General features: G+C 41.0%; 1 protein-coding gene across 2 annotated transcripts in view; it reads right to left on the reverse strand.

The window, feature by feature from the left end:
• The window catches only part of MAP3K5 (mitogen-activated protein kinase kinase kinase 5), a 194,020-nt gene that overhangs the window by 60,927 nt on the left and 109,036 nt on the right, over nt 1–24,057 (reverse strand). For both annotated transcript variants that reach the window (XM_066248130.1, XM_066248129.1), the window contains exons 11-14: nt 20,235–20,342; nt 13,666–13,715; nt 10,571–10,666; nt 6,385–6,466 (exon numbers count right to left, since the gene is read on the reverse strand). In XM_066248130.1, the coding sequence (XP_066104227.1) occupies nt 6,385–6,466; nt 10,571–10,666; nt 13,666–13,715; nt 20,235–20,342 (336 nt within the window). The remainder of the gene's footprint in view (nt 1–6,384; nt 6,467–10,570; nt 10,667–13,665; nt 13,716–20,234; nt 20,343–24,057) is intronic.

The raw sequence follows: 24,057 nt of genomic DNA on the forward strand, positions 1-24,057 counted from the left end.
AATCCAGGCTGGGTCTGGTCTGATACACTCTAGGGCTGTCTGTACTTCCTCTAATACGCATTCCTCATCCTTCGTCCCCTTGCCCAGCCTGCCTCCCAGTCTGGACGCCGACTGAGCTCTTCGAGAACGGAGACTTTATCTTGAATTGCTCTATCTCTAGTCTTAGCAAATATATGGCTTGTAATAGACACTCAGTAATTATTCACTTAATTAATTAATCAAACATAGAAAAGTTGATAAGAACCTTTTTTTTTTCTTTTTTCCTAATTAGGTTCCCAAAGCAAACATTTAAAGTCATTATCACTTAATTTTTTCGGCTGAAAGGAGTTTTGCCACAGGGATATTTATATAGCACGGTGAAGAATATATAAGCCTAGACAGAAGTGCTCAAGTTTTAGTTTCCCTTATGAATGTAAAGCATCAAACAACTATTCTTTTTTAAAAGAGTATTCATGAGTCATAGACTCCTGTTAGAAACAGTCATAGTAAAACTCAAAAGGACTTTAATAAGACAAATGTGAGTGAAAACCATTCCAATGGATAATTGCTGCTTGGTTTCTTTTTATCTTTTCTTTCTATTCTTACAAGACAGATAAATAAATTGAAAAGGCAGGTTTGAGGAGACTGGCCTGGCCCATTGGGACAGAGAATTATCTATGGGATGGCCAGAAAAAGTAGAACAGAGCTGGGCCAAGAGGCAAGGGAAGGCAGGGTATGTTAAATGACAAAAATGGAGAAAAAGAGGGGTGGGGAAAGGAGTGTTTTAAAAAATAAAAGGTAGGATTACACTGCTTATATATTTTGCATTTTATTTCTATGGCAATAGGCAAGCAAATCAGGTTGTTGCTAAGGGAAACGACTGCATGTTGAAGCAACGATGGGAATACTTCTAGAATCATCCCTCTATTGTTGCCTGGCCAGAACAATCTAAACTGGTGCCGGGAGGAAAAGCAGCGTAGGAAGACAGTATTGGCAAAGGAACATGACAAAGCGCTGATTCACTCAGTCCCCACATGGTCAAGGGGCCGGCCAGTAACAACCGCCTTCTAAAAATCCACACACTTCCCCCTGCACTGAATTACATGAGTGGTTACCTCAAATGCCCAAATTGTACTTGGTTAATTTTCAGTATTGCCGTCTTAATACATAAATGTGAAAAATATAGATAACGACTAATCGTAGCAATAGAATGCTAAAAGTTCTGTAGGTACAAGGATCTAGTTTGACTGCTCTCTCCTCCCTCAGATCTTTGCTCAACAATCCCCCTTGTCCACGAGTCTTCCTGGCTTCCTTGTCTAAAACTGCTCACCCTGTTACACTGTGACTTCCTAATTCCTGCCTTGCTTTATTTGTCTCCTTAACCCTGATCATTATCAAACATGCTACCGATTTTCCTTATTGGTGTTGTTTACTGTTCCTCTTCCATTAGAATGTAAGGTCAGCGAGGGCAGGGATTTCCTCCGTGTGTTCCCTGCTATCTCCCCAGCACTCACTGGGCACCTAGAAAACACAGTAGGTGTCCAATAAATATTTGTTGAATGAACTGACGAAATACACTTGGACCCATAAATGTGATGGGAAGATTATTTTAAGCTGAATGAAAACATCTAAATAAGTAGCAGCTGTAGAAAAAAAAAAAACACCTTATCTAAACTTCTTGTGCCAATTTAAGCAAAGCCTTTTATACAGAGTGTCATCCCAAAACGCTAAGGTTGCAGGTTCAATCCCGAGTTGATACAAGAATCAACCAGTGCATAAATATGTGGAACAACAAATTGATGCTCCTGTATCTAAAATCAATTAAAAGAAGAAAAGACAGCTGTTATAACCTCTCTCTGTGAGGTTTAGAACCACTCATACCTGGATGAGTAACTACACAGACAAAACCTTTGCGTAACTTTCTGTACCTTCCACTTGTTTCTCATGAGTTTCCCACCTTGTGCTTTCCCCTGAAGTCCTACTAAGGACTTTTCTTATTAAGATAAACAAACTCTTAACTCTAGCTGTTCAGGAGCCCTTCTCTGTAGGTTCCCATAAACATGAATAAACTTTGTCTTTTCTCCTGTTAATGTGTCTTTTAAGTTAATTCACAGGCCCCAATCACTGAACTTTAGTTGGTAGAGGAAAAACTATTTTTTTCTACCAACAGAATGAATGAATTAACAAATTGACACTCATATTACACAACACTCTGAAGTGACATACTGTCTCAGTGGCTATGCAGCTTCAGACCTGAACAAACTAGAAATAGGATGTTAAAGAAAAACATACCCGTCTGCTACTTGATGACTCCAAATTGATTTAAATGAATTCTAATCATAGTTCACGGTTTGTGAGGCACACCATCAGAAAAGGAAATGGTAATTTCACTGTCCTGCAGATGTCTGAGCCAAAGGAAAATCTTCCTTTTACCTTGCTCACCCCCACTCCACCCCACAAGGGGTCAACTTTCTCCTCATGCACACCGGAAACGATGTATAAACCGGCACCCAGGGCCAGGTGCTAGGACCGCCTCAGGCTTCTGTCCATTACGCATCTTTTTTGATAAAAAGTGAAGGTACAAAGGCATATAAGAAAAAGAAGGATGTTGGGGCCAAATGGAGGAAAGGAGGGAGGGGGACAGAGAGCGAGAAGGAGGGATAGAAAAAGGAAGAATGTATGTATGTGTTGGGGAGAGGCGTGCAGAGGGAGACACACATTATTTTGTAGTGAACACCAAAAAGCATCTCAGTAATTTTTCTCAAGGAAATGAGAAGAGGAGATGAAAAGAGAATGAGTGATAATGGCTTGATTGTGGCATTCATTCTTTCAATGGCTTAACATTGACTGAAAAACCTTCAAACTAGTTGACCAGTATTTACTCTGCCAGGTCCAATTCATGTCATCTTCCCCTCAGTTTGAGATTCTGTTAAAAGAATTCAACAAAACCATTCCAGCCCACACTTCAAGCCCTTGCAAGCTTTTGAGTGTACTTCTGCTTGGACGCCGGCACCATGTGAGACAATGTGATTAAAAGGGAAACAGAGCCACAGTCCAGCCCTGGGATGTTAGTAGTCGGGTGGAGGCTAACTTACGATGCAATAAGAAGAGCCAGGGCAGAGGAGTGGGCAAATATGTCATGAGAGCAGAAAGGTGAGACGAGGAATTGGAAAAAGATTCCAAGAAAAAAAAATGACACATGCTGGAACTCAAAAAATTAGGATGCAGCCTGACCAGGCGGTGGCGCAGTGGATAGAGCATCGGACTGGGATGCGGAGGATCCAGGTTCAAACCCCAAGGTCACCAGTTTGAGCGTGGGCTCATCTGGTTTGAGCAAAGCTCACCAGCTTGAGCCCAAGGTCACTGGCTCGAGCAAGGGGTTACTTGGTCTGCTGTAGCCCCACGGTCAAGGCACATATGAGAAAGCAATCACTAAGAAACTAAGGTGCTGCAACAAAGAATTGATGCTTCTCATCTCTCTCCCTTCCAGTATGTCTGTTCCTCTCTCTGTCTCTGTCACACACACACACACACACACACACACACACACACACACACACAAAATTAGGATGCAGTCATCAAGAGGGACAGAGCAGAAAAAGCATGTGGAGTTGGGCATCTGCATGTCAAGCCTGGAGGCAGGATAAGCTTGGCTGTCTGGAAAACAGGCAGTAATTTCACACTGCACCCTGGACTGCAGGCTGCAAAGGAAAGGGTAAGATACAGCCAGACAGTTTAAGAACACTGCATGGTGCAGAACCCTTCTATACAGAGTAGCATCGGTGGGTTGTAATTAGGGGAGTCACAGGAGTAAATCCACATGAGAGATGTCTGGTGATGACAGAGACAGCGTATGGACAGAGAGATGAGGCCACGTGGGAGATGATGAAGACCTGAGGTGGCAGAGTGACAGAGAGTGAGATGAAGGGGAGCAGGAAAGCCTGGGTGTGAGGGCGGAGAGCCTGGGAGCAGTGTCTCTGAGATGTCTGTGTGGGTTACTGGCTGGGCGCCCCGCTCATAGGGAAGACGTGGAAGGCTGGGAGAACGAAGACAGGGACCATGGCTGATAAATGTTAGAACCCTTATGATTAGCTGTAATCAACTGTTCAATGATTTCAATAGAAACCTTTTTATACATTAAATTATTTAAGATTTGGGTTCATAACCCTTTCATGTCAAAATACAGCCTTGAGTAAAAAAAAACCCATGGCTTTGAATCAAAAGAAGTTGTTTTTCTTTCTGTTTAAAAATAGAAAAGTCCTCTGAAAGTGGTATTGAGCTGTATTTGAAAAACCCTGTACAGTTTGTACTAATCTTGAAAATTATAAAACACTTGAGCTAGGAAAGGACATTTATGATCTTCTTGTTCAACTTTCATTTTAGGAATGAAATCATCTTAGCCCAGTGGGAGTATAAATTTTGTCCAAAGTTATAAAACTGGTAGCTGGCCAAGTCAGAACCAGAGCTCAAGGCTCCAGCCTTGGCACCGGGATCTCACCAGAGCCAGATAGGATCAGGGGGCTCTGACCACGACCCAAAGGACCCTGAATCCTTCCCACTACTACGCTGTTCAGAGAAAGCTTACTGTTCAAATCAGAAAGAAGAGCAAATCTTAATCAACTTGGGCTTTCAATAAAACGTTTTCAAACAGCAAGAAATCCAAGAACTAGCTTCAGATTTGTAGTTTACAGGACCACATTAACAGCTAATGTTCGCTGAATGCTGACACCACTCCAAATGAAGTTAAATACATAAAAAAAACCTGACCTTTCCAACATTTTGTTTTGAGCCAAGGTACCCAAAGGCTTTAAGAATGATATTAGCCCTGGCCGGTTGGCTCAGTGGTAGAGCGTCAGCCTGGCGTGCAGAAGTCCCAGGTTCGATTCCTGGCCAGGGCACACAGGAGAAGTGCACATCTGCTTCTCCACCCCTCCCCCTCACCTTCCTCTCTGTCTCTCTCTTCCCCTCCTGCAGCCAAGGCTCCATTGGAGCAAAGATGGCCCGGGCGCTGGGGATGGCTCCTTAGCCTCTGCCCCAGGCGCTAGAGTGGCTCTGGTCGCAACAGAGCGACGACCTGGAGGGGCAGAGCATCACCCCCTGGTGGGCAGAGCGTGGCCCCCTGGTGGGCATGCCGGGTGGATTCCGGTTGGGCGCATGTGGGAGTCTGTCTGACTGTCTTTTCCCGTTTCCAGCTTCAGAAAAATACAAAAAAAAAGAAAAAAAAAAAGAATGATATTGAAACTATTTTATCTCAAATTGAGGTAAAGATCTGAAAATAATTATTCATCATAGATATCTTAACCACCAAAGTAATCTTTCTTGTTTACACTGTAAGGAATGGGAAGTAGAGGAATTATTTTTGGAATGCCATTCAGCCGCTGACATTTGAGCTCAGTCTGTGGTAATGAAATTAACTCATTTTAATTATTCAAAATAGTGAAAAATCATTTTAATGAAGAAGGTTGAAAATGTCTTAGAAATATAATCAGAGATATAATGGAGTTCTCATCAATTATGCAAACATGTAACTTAAGGCTATTTAATATCTCATATTGTAATGGTGCTCTGTCTGTGAAGGGACTCAATGAGAGGGAGGGCCAAAGACGATCTCTTCGTCTTCATAGCCCAGAATGTCACTGGATCCATCCATGAGCGTTATGCTAATAGAACACCCAACAGAAATAAACCCACCAGTGTCACAAGTTGTGACAATATAGTAAACAGCCAAAATACTTAAAACAAGTAGGCTTGATTTCACTGTATAGACTATCTGGTCTGTTGGGAATACTGCAGAAGCCATTCTTCGTCCCAGATTTTAAGTTATTCTGATGGAAATGCAAAGGACAGAAGCGTAAGAATGTTCTTCTAACATGAAAACAATGGTATCCCTGCACTGCTGTGGAAGGGTGCATTAGGAGCACTGTGGTGAATCACAGCATCATTGTATGAGCTGTGCCTGGTGAGGTCAGCATACTCAGTAAAACCCTCCGCCTTGTTCTAGGAAGAAACCCGAGCATTCCCCTCCTCATCTGGTTGGGGCGCGTTCTCTGTGTTCGCACAGAACTGTCTGCAGTTGTTACACAAAGGAAAGTTCACAGGCTCTGAGCCCCAACCCTTCACCACCACTCATATGCCTCCCCCCAAACACACCCTTCTTTCCTCAGTAAAGCTTTAAATAGTTCATTTTAAGAACCAGCCATGGCCCTGGACAGATAGCTCGGTTGGTTAGAGCATCATCCCAAAGCACAGAGGTTGTCAGTTCTATCCCAGGTCAGGGCACATACAGGAACAGATCGATGTTCTGGTTTCTCCCTTCCTAGCTCTCTAAAATAAATAAAATAAACATTAAAAAAAATCATCCATGAAGAAACTTTGAAAAATTAATATGGAAACCAAGGTCTTTACCTCCAGAGAGTCCCCTTCACAGTCTCCTTCTTCCACGCCTTTCCCCTTCTCTTCGGTAATGGTGTTCACCATTTCAAAAAACCTGCGATGGAAGTCGGTCATGTGGTTACTCATAATACATAAAACATTAAATATACAAAAATGTGTTCCAAAGTGACTTCAGAGCAAGTAGATAAATAAATAAAAACAAAAAACCCAGAAGCTTAAGAAAATTAGGCAATAAACAAACCATCAATAATATCAGTGTAAAAAATATACTTTTATAAGCCCTGGCCAGTTGGCTCAGTGGAAGAATGTCGGCCTGGCATGTGGATGTCCCAGGTTCGATTTTTGGTTAGGACACACAGGAGAAGTACCCATCTGCTTTTCCACCCATCCCCTTCTTCTTTCTCTCTTCCCTTCCTCCTGCAGCCATGGCTCGACTAGAGTGAGTTGGCCCCAGGTGCTGAGGATGGCTCCATGGCCTCTGCTTCAGGCACTAAGAAGAGCTCAGTTGCCAAGCAACAGAGCAATGCACCAGATGGGCAGAGCATAGCCTCCTAGTGAGCTTGCTGGGTGGATCCTGGTAGGGGCTCATGAAGGAGCCTGTCTTTGCCCCCCCTCTTCTCACTGAATTATATATATATATAAACTATAATTTTTCAAGAAGAAAACACATTTAAGGAAACTTTTCCAGGAATTTTTTACTTCATGCCTCACTTCTAGTAATAGTAACATAAATAGTACAGAATTAGAACAGTGAAGTTAGACAAGGTCATAGAAATGTTAGGGACGTGGGCTTGGATATCAGACCAAGATTGTTAGTGCGTGTGTGATTAAGCTCCTCCACCTCTCTGAGGCTCTGCTTTGAATTATAAAGTGGGGAATATACTTATCAATCTCACACGTTGTTGTCAAGATGACTTGAGGCATACTTGTAAAGTGCTTACTTAGCTTAGTGCAGTCATTAAATATTAGCTATTATTGTTTTGCTGCTCTTCCTATTATTATTTAAAATGGGACATAACAAAAATGCCATAGTTCTAGAACAGTGTCTTTAAATTCTGAAAAGACTAGTTGACACAGTGTTGGCTACTACATTTGATCTCAGCTACTAAGTCTTCTGCCTGAGCATCTCAGAGCATCTCAATATCACACAGGCGGGGCCCCATCAACAGTCTGCAAAATGCTAATGAGAACCAGGAGCAGCTGGCTTATATGTCAGTGACAGAAGCCACCTGTCTTTCAGTGACATTTTCTTCAGAAACTCTTTTTGAAAAGTTTCTTCTTTTTATTTTCCTGGAGATCATTTCAGAGCCCAAATAAAATAATAACAGCAAGAAATGGATTTGCCCCCTGTTAACACTAGCTCTGTGATCCATTCAGAGCCAAGGCTAATGGTCTCCAGACACAAAGCGAAGGGGCTAGGGACAGGGCTGATGCTCCCACAGGCAGGTCAGGCTGTGCACTGCCAGCCCAAGGACAGAGCCAGTGACGGAGTGACAAGTAGTTTACCCACCACAGCTCAGAGCTCTTATTCTATCTGTTCTGGTGAGATAAGAGAAAATATATATTGGCTATCCCTAGTTCCTGGCACAGAGCTCCTAAAACCCTTGCAATTTTCTAAGTAGCAAGAACACTGTGAGCATGTCTTGTTCTACTGGTTGGTCTTTGTTCCCCATTCCTGGCTCAGGGCTCCTAAAACCCTTCTAAATCCCTAAGTGATAAGAAAACCAGGAGCATCTTTTATTTTTTTATTTTATTTTTTGAGAGAGAAGGGGAGAGAGAGAGAGACAGGAAGGGAGAGAGAGGAGAGAGATAAGCATCAACTCATAGTTGCATCACTTTAGTTGTTCATTGCTTCTCATACGTGCCTTGACTGGGGGGCTCAAGGTGAGCCAGTGACCCCTTGCTCAAACTGGCGACCTTGGGTTCTCCAACCTGGGACCTCAGCGTCCCAGGGCAATGCTCTCTATCCACTGCACCCCTACCAGTCAGGTGAAGAACGTCTTCTGTTCTCATGAGGGTAGTCTTGGTGGGCTCCTGAATGGCGCTGGTCACCAGCAAGACCAAACCATGATTAGAAGCTTGGACTAACCCATCTTCCATAGTGAAGGAAAGGGGCTAAAAATCACAATTGATCATGTCTATGTGATAAAGCCTCCACAAAACTCCAACAGCACAGGGTTCAGGGAGTTTCCAGACTGTCTATCTCTTTATCTAGCTGTTCATCTGTACCCTGTATCATATCCTTTAATTAAACTGGTAAATGGCAGCATTTCCCTGACATTTGTGCTCTGCTCTAGCAAATTAAGCAAACACAAGGCGGTGCCATTGGAACCTCCAGTCTATAGCCGCTTGGTCGAAAGCATAGGTGAGATTACCTGGGCTTGCCCATGGCATGTGAAGTAGGGGAAGAAAGTCTCGTGAGACTGAGCCTTTAACCGGTGGGATCTGACACCCCCCACCCAGATAGATCCTGTACACCCAGCTGGTGTCACAAGAGAATTGCCTGTTGTGGGGAAAATCCTCCACCCAGCTGGTGATCAGCAATGTCAAAAATGAAGTGTTATGTGTGAAGAACAAAGGAGATACCCAGGAAAGAGTGCATAGGAAGGGGAGAAAAAGGTGTTTTTCTTTTGTAGTACTTCTTTTTATTCGTCTTCCATCTAACAAATGTTTAAAAACTCTTCTGGTTTCTGGAAATATGACAATGAACAAACCAGACACAGTTCACCTTGGAGTTTGGAGCCTATTTATGAAGTGTGCTTGGGGGGCCTACTTTCTCACTCTTTCTTTCTCTATATATATTTCTTGGAGGTCAATTGATAAAAAGAAAATTCCCAGATGTGATGAGAATGATAGCATGCTCTGATAAAGATCAAACATCATAACGAGTTAGAGACAAAAACTAGTTCAACCAAGAGGAAAGTGAAAATTAAAGACCTACAAAAAATTCTTCCTCTACAGACAGACTTTAAGATGTGGTAAAAGTGCTCCGCTACCCATGCAAAAATTTTCCACATGAACAACTCTAAGCAGAATGTAACACGTACAGTGGGATGGGAGCACAGTGTCATTTCTTAGGAGCTTGGATTCTGGAGTTACACACGCCTGGTTCAAGTCCCAGATTTTATACTTATCAGCTGTGTAGAATTTTTGGTTAAATGCTCCAAGATTCCATCTTTTAAAAATTCTTTCTAACAAAGATATAAATATTATCTACCTAACAGGTTTCACTTGAAGATTAACCTAGATATTAGGACTGGGGTAAGCGCTCCATAAATCTTAGCTATAACTAGCATAGAAACAAATCAACGGCCTTGAGAATGCAAGTAGGGGGAGACCACAGATGTGTTAAAAATTCTCTCTTATTTCCAAGTCATTTTACTCTACATCTTACAATAATAAAGATTAAAGTCTATCCAAGAATTGTGGATTAAACAAACATTTTTGTACCAAGACAAATATGATTGAGTGTATATTATGGTAGCATACCAGCCATGTTATAATAGGGTCAAATTGTAATTATTTGAATAAAAATAACAGCAAAATTTTTAACTCTAAGCTGGCTTTTATTTTTACTTTGTTTCTAAACTGTCAATCACTTATCTAGGTCTCCACCATCAGTCACATATTCTAAAGGAGTATGAAGAATTAAATCTTTAGCCAAAGATAAATATACCCAGAGCAGCCCGCATACTTTTGGGTTATCTTTTGCTGGTATGTATCAGATCACTGGCTCTTAACTTAGGCTGCACTCCACCAGCAAACCCAATATAATTAGTCTGGGGTAGGCTCCATGCACTTTTAAAATCTCTCCAGGTGTTTCTAATATGAACCAGAGTTAAGAGCCACTGTTGAGATTATTCAAAAGAATTCTGGAATGAAAGTGTTCGTAGTCATATACTAAGTGAGCAGTTTAAAAATGAGACAGTATTTGGCAGTTAACTGGTTAAGTCTCGGTTAATGTCTGTGAAAAAATCAATTCTAACTAAGAGAAAGAACTGAGAGAAAGCTTGATTTAGAGCGCCTCCCGAATTCTCTGATAAATATACCACATAATTATACAACATTAGCCCAAATGAAATATTTATATAACCACATAGCCATGTGGTTTTATGGAGGAGCTACATGTTCACTCATTAATTAAAAAGAACAATCAGGTAAGAACAGTCTCCTTTACACAACCATGACTAATACGTACTTTTTACAATGAAGTTCAGTACAGAAATAGATTTGGAAATCGTCAGAATTATGAAGCACATAAAGAAAACAGCATCGTTCTTCAAATTTAGAAATACTGAAAAACAAACAAAAGGAGAATTATTATTCAGGGTAGTCCCAATACTTCCAAGTACTGTAATGAAAATAAATACTTTTTTAATATCTGGTCCCAATTACAAAATCAATGTCATTTATGACAAAAAAGTTAAAAATAGCACTTTAAAAAGTAGTATTTCCTGGGTCCTGAAAGGTTGGCTCAGTGGTAGAGTGTTGGCCCAGCGTGTATGTGTCCCAGGTTCTAGTCCTAGTCAGGCAGGGTACACAGGAGAAGTGCCCATCTGTTTCTCTACCCCTTCCCCTCTCGCTTTTCTCTTTCTCTTCTCTCCTCCTGCAGCCTTGGCTCGATTGAGTGAGTTGGCCCCAGGGCGCTGAGAATGGCTCCATAGCCTCCGCCTCAGGCACCAAAAAATTGCTCCAGTTGCAATGGAGCTAGGGCCCCAGATGGGCAGAGCATCGCCCCTAGTGGGCCTGCTGGGTGGATCCACCAGGGTGCGTATGGAGATCTGTCTCTGCCTCCCCTCCTCTCATTAAAAAATACCAACAAAAACCAGAAAAAGTAATATTTCTTGGACCACAATACTAAACTTATTTAATTTCCTGAGAATTGTCTTCTTACTCCAGTCTGTAGACAGAGCTGCTCTGAAGCTATGTGCCCCTCCAGCCTAGCCTGGGGAAGGTGTCCTGCCTTCTGCAGCACTGAACTGTGTGCCGGGGAAAGCCGAGGTATCGACTGGCGGGCTGGCCGTGCTGATTCTGGTTCTGAGATCTGCAGAACAAAATGCTTCCAAAGTGAGAACGGCAAGGTGTGGAGGCCGTCAAGGCACCTCCTTAGCTGCAGAGATTTTAGACGAATGATGCAAAAGGGAGCTGTACTTGGGTTTGGACTCAAGCAAGTGATTTATTTGCTTTTAAGGAAAATAAAGCCTTTAGGCAATTAAAACAATTTTGAGATTACCAGTCAGGCCATGCTGTTCTATGGCAAGGGGTTGGCAAATATATTCTGTGATGAGCCAGAGAGTAAATATTTCAGGCTTCATGGGCCAAAATACTCAAATTTGCTGTTGGAGCAGCCTTAGACAATACAGAATGAACATGGCTTAGCTCCAATAAAACTTTATTTACAGAAACAGGCAGTGGGCCGCATTTGGCCTGTGGGCTGTCGTTTACCAAACCTTACTTTATGCCTTTACACCTGCTGTTTCTTCAATTTAGAATGCACAATTTTTTTTTTTTTTACTTTAAAAAAAAATTCTACTCATCATTTAAGGCCAAGGTTAGACCTTACTCCCTTCCCTATTTCTACTTTAATAGGAAGACTTCCTGTAGCACGTCTGTTCTTTGAACACACTTCTCTCATTGCTCAGCCCACACTGCAATATCATTAGTTGTTAAACGTCTGTTCCCCTTCTAGACCTAGAGCTCTTAGAGAGCAGAGTTGAGGTCTTAGTTTTTTGTATTCTTAAGGAATAGGACTCAACATCTTGACACACAGCTGGTGCTCAGTAAATGCCCACTGACTGAGCTGAGAAAGTTTTGAGGTGATGTAAGACAAACTACTGACTTCGTTGGTTTTTCTTCTATACTTTGCCATCTTTTTAGAGAGGAGAAAGCCAAGAAAAGTGAGATCTCTTCGAAGTCACACACTGGACCCCACATTTCCCAACATACAAACCAGCAGTAGCCTCATGGAAGCATTCTTTGTATTTGTCACAGATCACAACAAAGGTTACATGGTGACACCATACCTTGTTAAAGAAAATTAATTCATGGGAGAATAGATAAGAAAGAGTGAAATTTATGTTTACCATACTAAGTGGATTGTTTAAAAATTATAGCTATACATAATGAGTGCTTTACAAATGACCTGCTTTAAAAAATAAATACTAGGAGAATAAAGCTTTATTTGAGAAGGTATGTATTGGAAAAATATTTAATGAGTCAGCCCATATTCTTGCTTGTTTCTGTTTGGATCATTCATAAGGTAGCAGGTGGTATTACTAGGCATGCCCCAACTATAAGGGACTCAGACAGCTCTACCAGTCCATGTTCCAACAAAACCAATTACTATGATGCCGAAAGCAATGAGGTACTACAGAACTGACCTTTAGAAATCTGTTTTATCTCATTTCGATTATGTGGGGAGAAAATATAAAATAGTAAACAAAACTAATTTGGTTTAAAATTTGCAAGAGTTGGTCTAACACGAGTTTCTTTGGAACAAGTATTAAATGTGTAATTGGTGGCTCCTAATTCTGGGGGGAAAAAAATCCACCTCATTTCTAAATCCCAGGAAATGGCATTTTCTGAGCCAACGGCAAGATGATGGCAATGTCAGAACTGAGCCAACCAAAGTGAGTCACTAATCTCAGAACATTTCATTAATGGGGACCTCTGGAAAAGTTTTTGAAAAAATGAGTTCACTCTAATCTCATCCCATTCAGATTAGCCATAGGACACAATCTGATAGAAGGCATTTTGGACCTTCTATCTAAGGAAAGATTAGTTCCTGGTACACCTACCTAGAGACCAGAGAACCATCTACACAACAGCTCGACCACCTAGAGAGAACATCCCCTAGCTCACTTTTATCTACACCTTGATTCCGTCCCACAGAACACATTTACCCCATCAGCCACCATGTGTTAAGTGGGCGACAATCACAGAGTCAGTTCAATTGACAGTGAAAGTTTATTGCAAAGATTTTTATTAATAGATTTCAAGATAGAGAAAGAGACAGAAACATTGATCTGTTTCTTTATCTGCCCTGACTAGGGATCAAACTGGCAACCTCTATGCACCAGGATGATGCTCTTACCAACAGAGCTATCCAGCCAGGGTTATCTGCAAGTCTTTTTATAATGAAGAGAGTGAGACTAAAGAAGGCTGAGCATTTCATCAATAGAAGAACTGTTGAGGTTCTTTGCATTTTTAAATCATGGCTAGAAGTCCTACCCAAGACATTCCTAGTCTAGAAAACTGTCTTCCAAGAAAGTGAAACACACCGAGGAAACTCACCTCACTCCCCTGACAGAAGAAGCACTAAAATTCCACTCGTGTATACCTTTCTAGAACGCAGGGAGAGAACAAAAAAAAATGGTCAGTCATCCAACTTAAAATAACACAACAATAATAGTTTTGTTTTATTATTTATAAATAAGATACACAGTAATTTTTCCTCGTGTATAATTCTTCATGAACAAATTATCTAGATGGAAACTGCAATTCAGTCTCAAGCCACAAGGGTGATATTTACTTAATAATTTCTGTATTTCAATAAAACAGCTCCAAGAGAGCCAAGGAGGATTACTCACATTAACTTCTAAAATTTTATTTTTAGCAGATTAACCTAACAACTGTTGTGCATTAATTTTTAAAGTAAAAGGGCCAGTGATCAAGGTAATCACTTTAATTTCAGGGGCCAAAATTTGGAAAAAAAAGTATTACCTAAGGTTATTGAACTTAAGTTTTATTCATTATAAAATTCATACAACTCCTCATCACTGTCAAACCTCCCATCCATTAGCTTGTCTTCATCGGTGTCTGATGACAAATCATTGGCTTCAACAATGAGTGCAAAAACAAGCATGAAAAAGTGGAAAATGCAAGTAAAAAAAATCTACAACCATTGTATAAGATGCACCCAGTTTTTAGACCTCGAATATTTTGAAAAAATGGTGCATCTTATACATGGGGAAATATGGTAAAAATTATAGTCAAACAATATTTCTTTTCTGAAAAAGAAAAATGCTAATACAACCTCTGCAAGGTTTTAGAGAGAACTATTTCTGAATTATCTTAAAATTTTTTTTAACTAAATGGGTGGTTCTTTTCTTCAGAAAATGTTACAGCAAGTATGCATTTGTGTACATACATATATATATAATGTTCATCATAGCGACAATGTGTTGTTACCTAATTTATGCAAGATTCAACATACTAATAAAATTTGAACATAAAAAATCAGATTATCATAAACATGGGTGATTTGCAGGGTCAAGACGAAAAAAAGATTCACTGTGTGAATTTATTTCTTGAATTTATTACTAAAGCTAAGTTAAAATTAGTATTAAATGCCTGTCTCTAAATTAATTAAATTACAAGATGAATCACATTCCCTATAAAAATGTCTGACAACAATATAATTAATAACAAATATTTTTGTAGAAATGAAGTCGTTGCTACATATGTCCAAGCTTGGCAAGTACTATAGAATAGTCAATTCAAATTGCAAGTCCATTCTTTAACCGTAACACCAGGAAAACAAGCTCATATCCACCTACTTAAAATACTGCCCGAAGGTGAAGGTCTGGGCCCCGCCAGTGAAGTGAGTAGTGAGGCTGTGACTCTGACACAGCCAAGCAACTCAGAAAGCCACAATTTATATTCATAGCAACTATGTAGTTCTTTGCTAAGACCATGCAACTTAAAATAAAAATAGATTATCTTAAGTCTGAAGTAGTTTTTCTAAAAACTGGTGTCAATGCACACCAATCGGGTTAAGGGGATGTGACCTGAATTACCACCTTTGCTGTGCATGACACCCAGAAAAGGCAGAGACCACAGAAGGGTCATTCTGGGATGTGGCTCTCTTAAGCAGAGTGCACAGGGAGTTAAATTGGAACAGCAGCCTGCAGCTTCAGCTGGTAATTTGAAAGGTGCTTCCAAACACTGTTGGCCTCAGGTGACCCGCGGCTCGCCTGGGAGCCGCAGCTGTTAACCTGCACACTGCTGGCCCGCCCACAGTGCAGCCCCAGCCACGCCCACCCCCCTCCATTAGGAGGCGGGGGCTGAGTGCAGAGCTGGCAGGGCAGCGGGCAAACCCGCCACTGAACGCAGCAACTGGAGGCCACCGACAAGACGGCACTGGTCAAATCTGTCTTCCCTCGGCCCTGCTCTGGGAGCGGCCGTGGAGAGATTTCCCAGGTTGATTGCGCTGGCTTTGCAGGAAAGGAGTAAAGCATTTTCAGAATGTTAGGTTCCTGAAAGGTTCCAGGGCTGCCAGGAAACGTTCCATCCCAGTGGCTAGAGCCCCAGGGCCTGTGTCAGTCTCAGTGATCTGGAGGGAGGCCTCTCCCCACCTCCCTTGCCAGTGGACTCCACACAGAGGCGCTGGCGAGCTAGAGCTACGAGGCCCACAGGTGAGGCCAAAGGCTCCTGGGGCCTGTCTGAGAATCCGGGGGCAGAGCTGGGGTGGTATTTAACCCCAACAAGCCCCAAACCAACACTCCACCTTATTTAATGAGCACAAGCACTCTTTTCTAGAAACTGGTTAACCTCAGACCCCATGCCCCAGCTAGGACAAGAACAAGAACTGGTAGTGAATATTAAGCTAGGGTGGCAGGAGTTATAATGTGGCAGGCACTGTTGGTTCCCTAGGCTACGGCCCTTCTCTCCCTTCTTTTGCTAACAAAAAATGAATTTTGTTCAGGTTCGGGCTCAGGGATGGTGAAATTGATTAGCCTAAATCAGCCATGGTAAGTTCATTTCCCTTGCTGGTGACTGTTGTAGGCATGGTCATGTGATGCAACTTTCTGTATAAGAGAAAGGGCCTGACCCTCCTACTCTGAACCTGGTCCATGTGAAGCGATGCTAGGAGATATTCTTAAAGACCAGGAGTGAAAAACTAGGGGCATATGGAGAAGCCAACTCAGAATTCTGACACTGTCAAGCCACTGAGTTCACTCACCCCCAGAAGGAATCCACCTCAGAACTTCTCGTAATATAAGATAACACTTCCTTATTTAAGCCACTCTTAGTTGGGCGTTTTGTAGCTAAAAGCATCCTTGAGGGATGAGAACATCGTATCATCAAAATCTAGAGTCAGGGGTAAACATACTGCCCACATGAATTTCCGGAGTCTTCCCCGAGTGGCCGTGGGCTGGAGCTGGAGTGACGTCAGCACTCAGTACTCCACTGGGTCCCTGGTGCCTGCTACCTTTGCCTGAGAAGTTAGGAGTGTTTACCTGTCAAACCTAAAAAGAGGGGCATTCTAAATAACAACCATTTAAAATATCTTGCAAATAACTTCTCTGTCCCTCAGTTGTTCTTTCATGCGCCCATGCAGACTTTCTTCAAATACTAACTTACTTTAAACAGTAACCGTCTATTGAACAGAGGGAGAATAGTTAAAAGGTTGGGATTTCAGTTAATTTTGCCCCTGAATATAGAGTAACAGTCTCTCAGAGTCCCTGAACTCTCTGGGAATTGGTGTAATGATATTAAAATCTTGAAAGTTGCAAAATGAAGTAGATATTAGCTCACATTAACTGTTTGTTCCACATTTAGAAGGAAAACATCAAGAGAGGACATGAGTCAAGAAATAAATATGACCGATGAAAAGTAACATTCTGTTATTTTGCTATTAGGAAAAAATTTTTAAACATTCAGATAACAAAAACAATCCATTTCCTGTTTAACATAAGATGTATTAAACCTGTTGCTTATCTGTTATTTAATTATAGTTATTACAGTTGCTTTCAACTAACAGTAATAATAAAAGTGACCTTTATTTCTTTTTGAGAGAGAGAGAGAGACAGGAAGGGAGATGAGAAGAATCAACTTGTACTTGCGGCACTTTAGTTGTTCATTGATTGCTTTTCATATGCCTTGGCCTGAGGGCACCAGCCAAGCCAGTGACCCTTTGATCAAGCCAGAGACCTTGGGCTCAAGCCAGACGCCCTGGTCTTCTAGCCAGCAACCATGGGATCACATCGATGATCCCATGCTCAAGCTGACAACCTCACACTCAAGCTGGTAAGCCTGTGCTCAATCCAGATGAGCCCATGCTCAAGCCAGTGACCTCGTGGTTGCAAACCTGTGACTTCAGTGTCCCAGGAAGATGCTCTATCCACTGTGCCACCACTAGTCAGGCCAAAGTTATCTTATTTTTATTGCTTGTCCTCATTCCAATTGTACCTCTTCTATTTTTAAAAATAGAGAAAATGGCAGTGGTAATAAATATACTATGAATAAAACTCAGGTTTGCTAAGAAAACAGCAAATTCAAAATGGAAACCAATTTAACAAAGCTTACACTTTTTGAACAAGGAGAATTTTCAGCACTAAAGATAAAACGGAATGAGGACAATACAAATGCAGAAACTCTTCTTGATCAAAAGATGGTAAAAAAAAAAAGACAATTCACAGCAAAATCTTTAACCTTTTCTAACGCACTTACTTATATATAGCCCAATATATTTATTTCTTAGCATAATATAAAAATTGTCTCTACAATTGTCACAAAACATACAAAAATCAATACAAGGCTAACTTTATTGAATGAAGAACTTCCAGAAAGAAAAAATGACAACAAGCTAGAAACGGTATTCATTTCCCAAAAATCTCTGGCTTACTTTCTGTTCTTTTTCTATCTTCCAAATACATCTGGCTCTCCACTCATATTCCGGGGCCTTGCTAATTGCTAATTCCTTTTGCTCCATTCTGTTTCCAAGTGTCCTTGGATAACCTTGCTCTTGCCAATCAAGCCTTTGAAAAAATCTCTCCCAGAGAATCGTGTTCACCTCTCCTAATCTCCTTTTGTTTTTATAGTTTCAACTGGGTGACTAATTCTGCTTGTGAGAATGTGTATGCATACACTTTAAAGGAATGTAAATAAAACACTGCCCACTTGAAAACAATGTTAACAACATGTAAACTGACAGTTTCACTAGTTATTACTAATTTTGTTTCTGGACAACAGCACTTGGAATAATGCCATCATGGCAGCTACAGATCTGAACTTCCAACGGCTCCTTTCCTGGGTTTGATGAATTGGCTAGAGTAGAGCACAGAACTCAGAAAAACATTTTATTGATTCGATTATTGGATTACTATAAAAGGATGGAATAGATGAATAAGGCAGGGCGTGTGGGACGGGGCACAGCGCTCCAACTGCCCTCTCCCGGCGGCCGCTCTGCCCACATTGCCACGTGGTCCTCAACCAGGAAGCCCTCTGAACCATGTCCTCTCGGGTCTTTCAAGAGGCTTCAGGACATAGGCATGGCTGATTAAGTCGTTCGCCATCAGCGGTGATTCAGGCTCCAGCCTCTCTCCTCTCCCCAAGGTCAGAGGGTGGGACTGAGAGTTCCATCCCTCTAATCACAAGCTTGGCGACCCAGCAATAAGGTCTTTCCTTACCTGCATCTAAAAGTCACCTCATTAACATAGCAAAAGACACCTTTATGGCTCTCGGCACTCAGGAAGTTTTAGGAGCTCTGTGCCAGAAAAGGGGACTAGGATCAAACATACATTCCTTATTATTAAGCACAACATCACAGTTCCCTACTATAATACGGACAGCCACCCACATGACGGCTGCCCTCCCTGCCTCTCATCTGGAGAGCTAAACCGGGTTATATTCTGAGGTTTCTGCATTAGGGTTCAGCCCATATGTGTACTGTTGGGATTTTATTATCGCTATTATTGTTAAAATACACTGAGTATTTATTATATGTCAGGCTCTGTGCAACGCACTTGACCTACATTAGTGTTTTTAATAGTCACAACATCCTTTTGAGGTGGATATTGTTATTATCTAATTCTAAAGATAAGAACATGGCAGCATGGAGAAGCCATGGTACCCAGAGGCAGTGATAGGATTTGAACCCAAGTCTGTTGACTCCAAGCCCGTATTTCTAAAAATTGCAACCCGATGCCCTCAAATATACTTCCTGATTCTCTTTTTTGCTTTATCTTCCCCTTCTCATCCTTTAATATACCTCCGTATTTTACTTGTTTGTTCACTGCCTCCTTGAGTAGAAGGCGAGCACCATGAGGACAGGAGTTCCGCTTCCTTTCTACACCTGTTTCCCCCGTGCCTGACAGAGCCTGGTCGTGCCTGTCACAGAGTACGTGCTCACTAAACATTTACTGAATGCAGAGATGTTTCAGGAAAATTATAAGGGTATTTTGGAAAGCAATTAGAAAAGAATCCTACAAAACTACTTTGCCATAAGACTGCTCTCATTTCTATGGTTTATCTTGTGGACTAGAATCAGGTCTTGTAAAGTTTCTTTTTTTAAAAAAAAAAACAACAGTGAAATGATCTGTACATGCATTAAAATTGATGAAATACAGAAGTGGAAAGGGTTATCCAAACAACTGTTATGAGCTGAAATGAGAGTGTTTAAGATCCTTCTGAAAACCAGTGGCTAATCTGAGATTTAGCAGCTATGCAGATAACCAAACTGCCGAGATGTAATGATAACTATATATTACTCCAAAAGGCTTCCTAGAATTAAGACATGCGTCCTTTAATCAGATATTTTAAGTATTAGCTCTTCAGTTCATTACTTAATTTATAGTATAAGTTTGCAAAACACAGAAATTTCCAATTTAAGTGCACTCTGGATGCTATGCCAGCTATAATAGAAACCCAAATGGCTCAATTATATTTTATTAAATGAAGTCAATAACCCAAGTTTAACAAATGTTGTCTTACAGAATGTATTCATGCCAGGATAAGGACACAGTCAAGCTATGTCTCCTTAGCTAATGTAATACAGGTATCTGCCGGAACATATAAATGCCGCAGGGTGTCCCGTCCTTCACCAGTAATGCACTCGCCGTAATACCTGCACAATTTACCTCGTCATCAGGGAGCACGTGCCAAATAGATATGGTCTTTTCCTCAACTTCATTGTTGATAGACAGATACGAAGGTTGATAGATTTTGGTTGGCTCTAATATTAATACCTTGAAAAATTAAAACACAAAAAATTAATATTAGTAACTTAAGAGTCAAACCCTGTAGAGCTGACGTAACAATGTGGTGCTGATAACTGAATGAGGTTCAGGGACCATCGCCGGAGTAAAACCATTTAAACATCTGACTGTCGCCATTCTATGAATCCTCTGAATATTTTATAGTATTATACAATTATCATAAGCTTCAACAGCACATCACCTTTTCTTGCTAAAGAAATTGGCAATTAACTTTTTAAGTCCATATATTGGTTTGGCTACCCGCAAGGAATCTACTGATGGTACTTTTTAAAAAGCTTTTATCTTATTAGGTCAATAGATACTTTATTTCTATAAATATAACTGTGTCAAAGAAAGACAGAACTATGGTAAAACCAATAATTTTGAACAAGGACAGGAAGAGATTCCATACACAGAAGGTCACATACTTTAGGTTTTCCGCTGCCACACCTGATGGGAAAGATGTACGGTTTTCATACCCATGTAAACGGGCTGAGGAATGATTTGGGTTATTACTGACCAGAGTTCATATAAAAACCAAAGAAACGGAAATAGCTGTATGGAATAAAATACACTGCCTTCGACACAAGCGGTCCAGTCATTAATGATGTTTTAAGCCTTTTGAAAGAGAAAGAGAAAAATCAAAGCTGCTCCCATTTCAGGGCCGCATGAGGGGTATGTGGTAAGTGAGTTGAGAATCTCCACCAAAGGGCTGCGTGATGCCGGATGTTATCATTAATATCCCATTTCAGGAGCAAACAACACTAAAATACTACACATGCACTTAATTCAAAGGTGCTGCATTTTTGTACTGATGTTTAAGGGCATGTGCCTCGCTCAAATTTCCTATGGAGACTTAAGTAAGACGTTAAAAATATATATATATATATATATAATTTTATAAAACTAATGCTTAACCGTCAGAGAAACTGGAATAGTTCTTTCTGCTCCGTTGCTTAAAACTCAAGATAACTGCCCTTTAGAACTGCTCTTGCATCAAACAAGGTTTATCAAATCAGGGTGGGGGACCCTCAGAAGACTGGCAAGAAGGAACCCACAGTATGTTATAACCTAGACTAGAGCACGGCCTGCACTGCAGTCTGGGTCAGAAGCTGACTCAGCCACACACCACAAACCCAATGCACTCATATTTATTTTATGATAAACTTATAACAGTAAATTTATATAAAGTACAGAGAACTAGAGAAAGGGGATTAGAAAAACAAAACTTTTCTTTACTCTTGACTATAAAAACTTTAAGGAATAAAGGATTATTGGTCAGCCTCTAGATATAAAAAAAAAGATAGACTACACCATCAATAAACACATAGGAAAAGCCCAGAGGGGAACATATTCTGATGCAGGAACATTCCAGGTGAATCAAGCTCCAAATTCCCATTAATAGAGAGGTAAGTGGTACTGGTTAATAATGAAAATAAAATTTTGATCTAAACTTGGCAGAAATGGTGCTCTCAAATCTGAGTATCCCAGTGTTTGGAAAATTAAAATGAGTAATAGGGAATAAAAGGTAGGTTTCCCATCTAAAAACAGCACCCAGGTCACTGCACAGACAGACGAGAATACACCTGTTTCCTAATCACATGGGTGTACCATTGAACCGTAGAAAGGCACAGCACCAGGTTCTCTCCTGTCTTCTTCAATTACGTGTTTACTGTTGTCTCAGATATTTCTAACAGGTAAAATCTGAACCATGTGTTCCTGCCTTGCGATAGGGAATAAACAGTGGTTGCAATTATCCTTGTCTAACGTTTGTTGAGCCCTTTGATTTGCCCTTGAAATGACAACATATGAGTTTGTAGCATGCATTTCGGAGGTCACAGAAAAGCTGAAAAAAGACAAAAAAAAAAAAAAGGTCATTTGACAAAACCATCCAGATTCAACTCACTTGGGAGTGTATACATTCGTGCTTTTAGTTTCTAGTCCTTTACATTGGTTAACACTGCAATCAAGTGCTAACTTCATGGATCTGAAGCAGAACAAAAGACAGCAAAGCCTATAAACTATAAAAGGTAGACATTAACTGGAATTACCACCTTCCACCTCCTCTCGCCTGACCTTAGGTGATGGGTTACGGCCACCTTTCTAATATAGGAAGGAAAGAAAATCTAGACACAAGAGAGGTGAGAAAAAAAGAATAAACTGAACTGAACCTAAATAATAATAATAAATGATGGAACCATTCGAATCATTTCCCAGAGAACTTTCATCTGCTTCCTGTTTGCCCAGGGTCACGGCTTTTCTTGGAGGAATGAGATTGGATACGATAGTGAGATAAATGGAGACAAATTCAGTATATTCTAATACAAGCCATTCTGGTTTTAATAAGATCTGCTTCAAAAAGATAATGTTACCACCCCAATCAAGACCTACTGCATGCAGCCTTCATAAGTGTGAGCCACAGAAAATGCTACTCTAAGGACAAGACAAGTTACAATGACTGATACGTCCCACAGGTGCCAGCAGCTTGCTGTTCTCCACAGTGGAACATGGGTAGCAGACTGCAGGGACTGGACCTGGTGGGACAGGTAGTGAATGAAGCAGGACAAATGGGACTGTAATCTACACCTTAAATGGTAACAGCTAGTTAGCTCATAGAGTATTGCTTTTGGTATATGCAGTCACAAATGGACAGTCCCTTTAAATTTAATTAAAAAAAATTGAGCAGTTGAAAGTCTGGAGATTTATGTGCATTATCTTGATTTTTTGCTCGACTTTTTAAAAAATAAACTTTTTCAGCTGCAACCCTCTAGCTTTCCATCCATTTTGTCTATTTTTCCTCTTCTTTAACATAATAGTTATGTTATTTGAGGTCCTTATCTGGTATCTCCAGTACGTGAATCACCCCTGGGTCTGCCTCTACTGGCTATCTTAATTCTTCATTACCAGTCATTTTTTCCTGCTTCTTAGCATGTCTAGCAATCTTTGATTATGTCTGAATTACACTGCAGATGCTTTGAATTCATTCTTTCCAGAGATTTTTGTTTCCTAGTTAGCAGTGAAATGATCAATGTATCACCTTAATTCTATCAAGGCTTAGTTTTCTTCTGGTTTTGTTGGGCTGGGTCTGTTTTAGCTTTGCCCTTACTCCTGGGGCATGAATTTGTATTTTCCACTAAGAGCTTGGGGTGTTCACCAAGGTCTCATCACCCTGGCTTGGCCAAAGCCCATAATCTTATCCCTGCATGGTTTAACCTCTGGAGTATCTTCTTCCAGCCTTCCAAAAGATACTCTCTGCCACTTCTGGTCATAACCTCCTAAATAGCGAGGGACTTTACATTGATAAGGTTTATTTAAGCCGCAGAGGTCCCATCTAAAACCCAATTTTAGTCAAAGGCTGGGGTCTGTACTTGTGTTCATTCACAAAGTGCTTACTTCTTGTTCACTATCTGAAATAGTCAGGCACAATCCTGGGTTTCACTCAAGGCTCCCCTGTTTCCAAGTGCCCGCCCCTCATATTCCAGCTGCCCTAGAGCCCCAAACACTGACACCTGCCGCTCTGCCCAGTGAGAACGCCACTCCCTCCCAGGGCTCCACGCCTTGGGTGCAGCCAGGAACAGGAACCCAGGGGAAAACTACTGGGCGAAGGTGGGACTCAACTCAAGGACCTCCCCTCAAAGGACAGCCATGCTGTGATAATTGCTGTTTCCTGCCTCCAAAGAGTTGTTTTGTATATATTCTGTCCAGA

The sequence above is a fragment of the Saccopteryx bilineata genome, chromosome 12 (assembly GCF_036850765.1).
Source record: "Saccopteryx bilineata isolate mSacBil1 chromosome 12, mSacBil1_pri_phased_curated, whole genome shotgun sequence".
Taxonomy (NCBI): Eukaryota; Metazoa; Chordata; class Mammalia; order Chiroptera; family Emballonuridae; genus Saccopteryx; species Saccopteryx bilineata.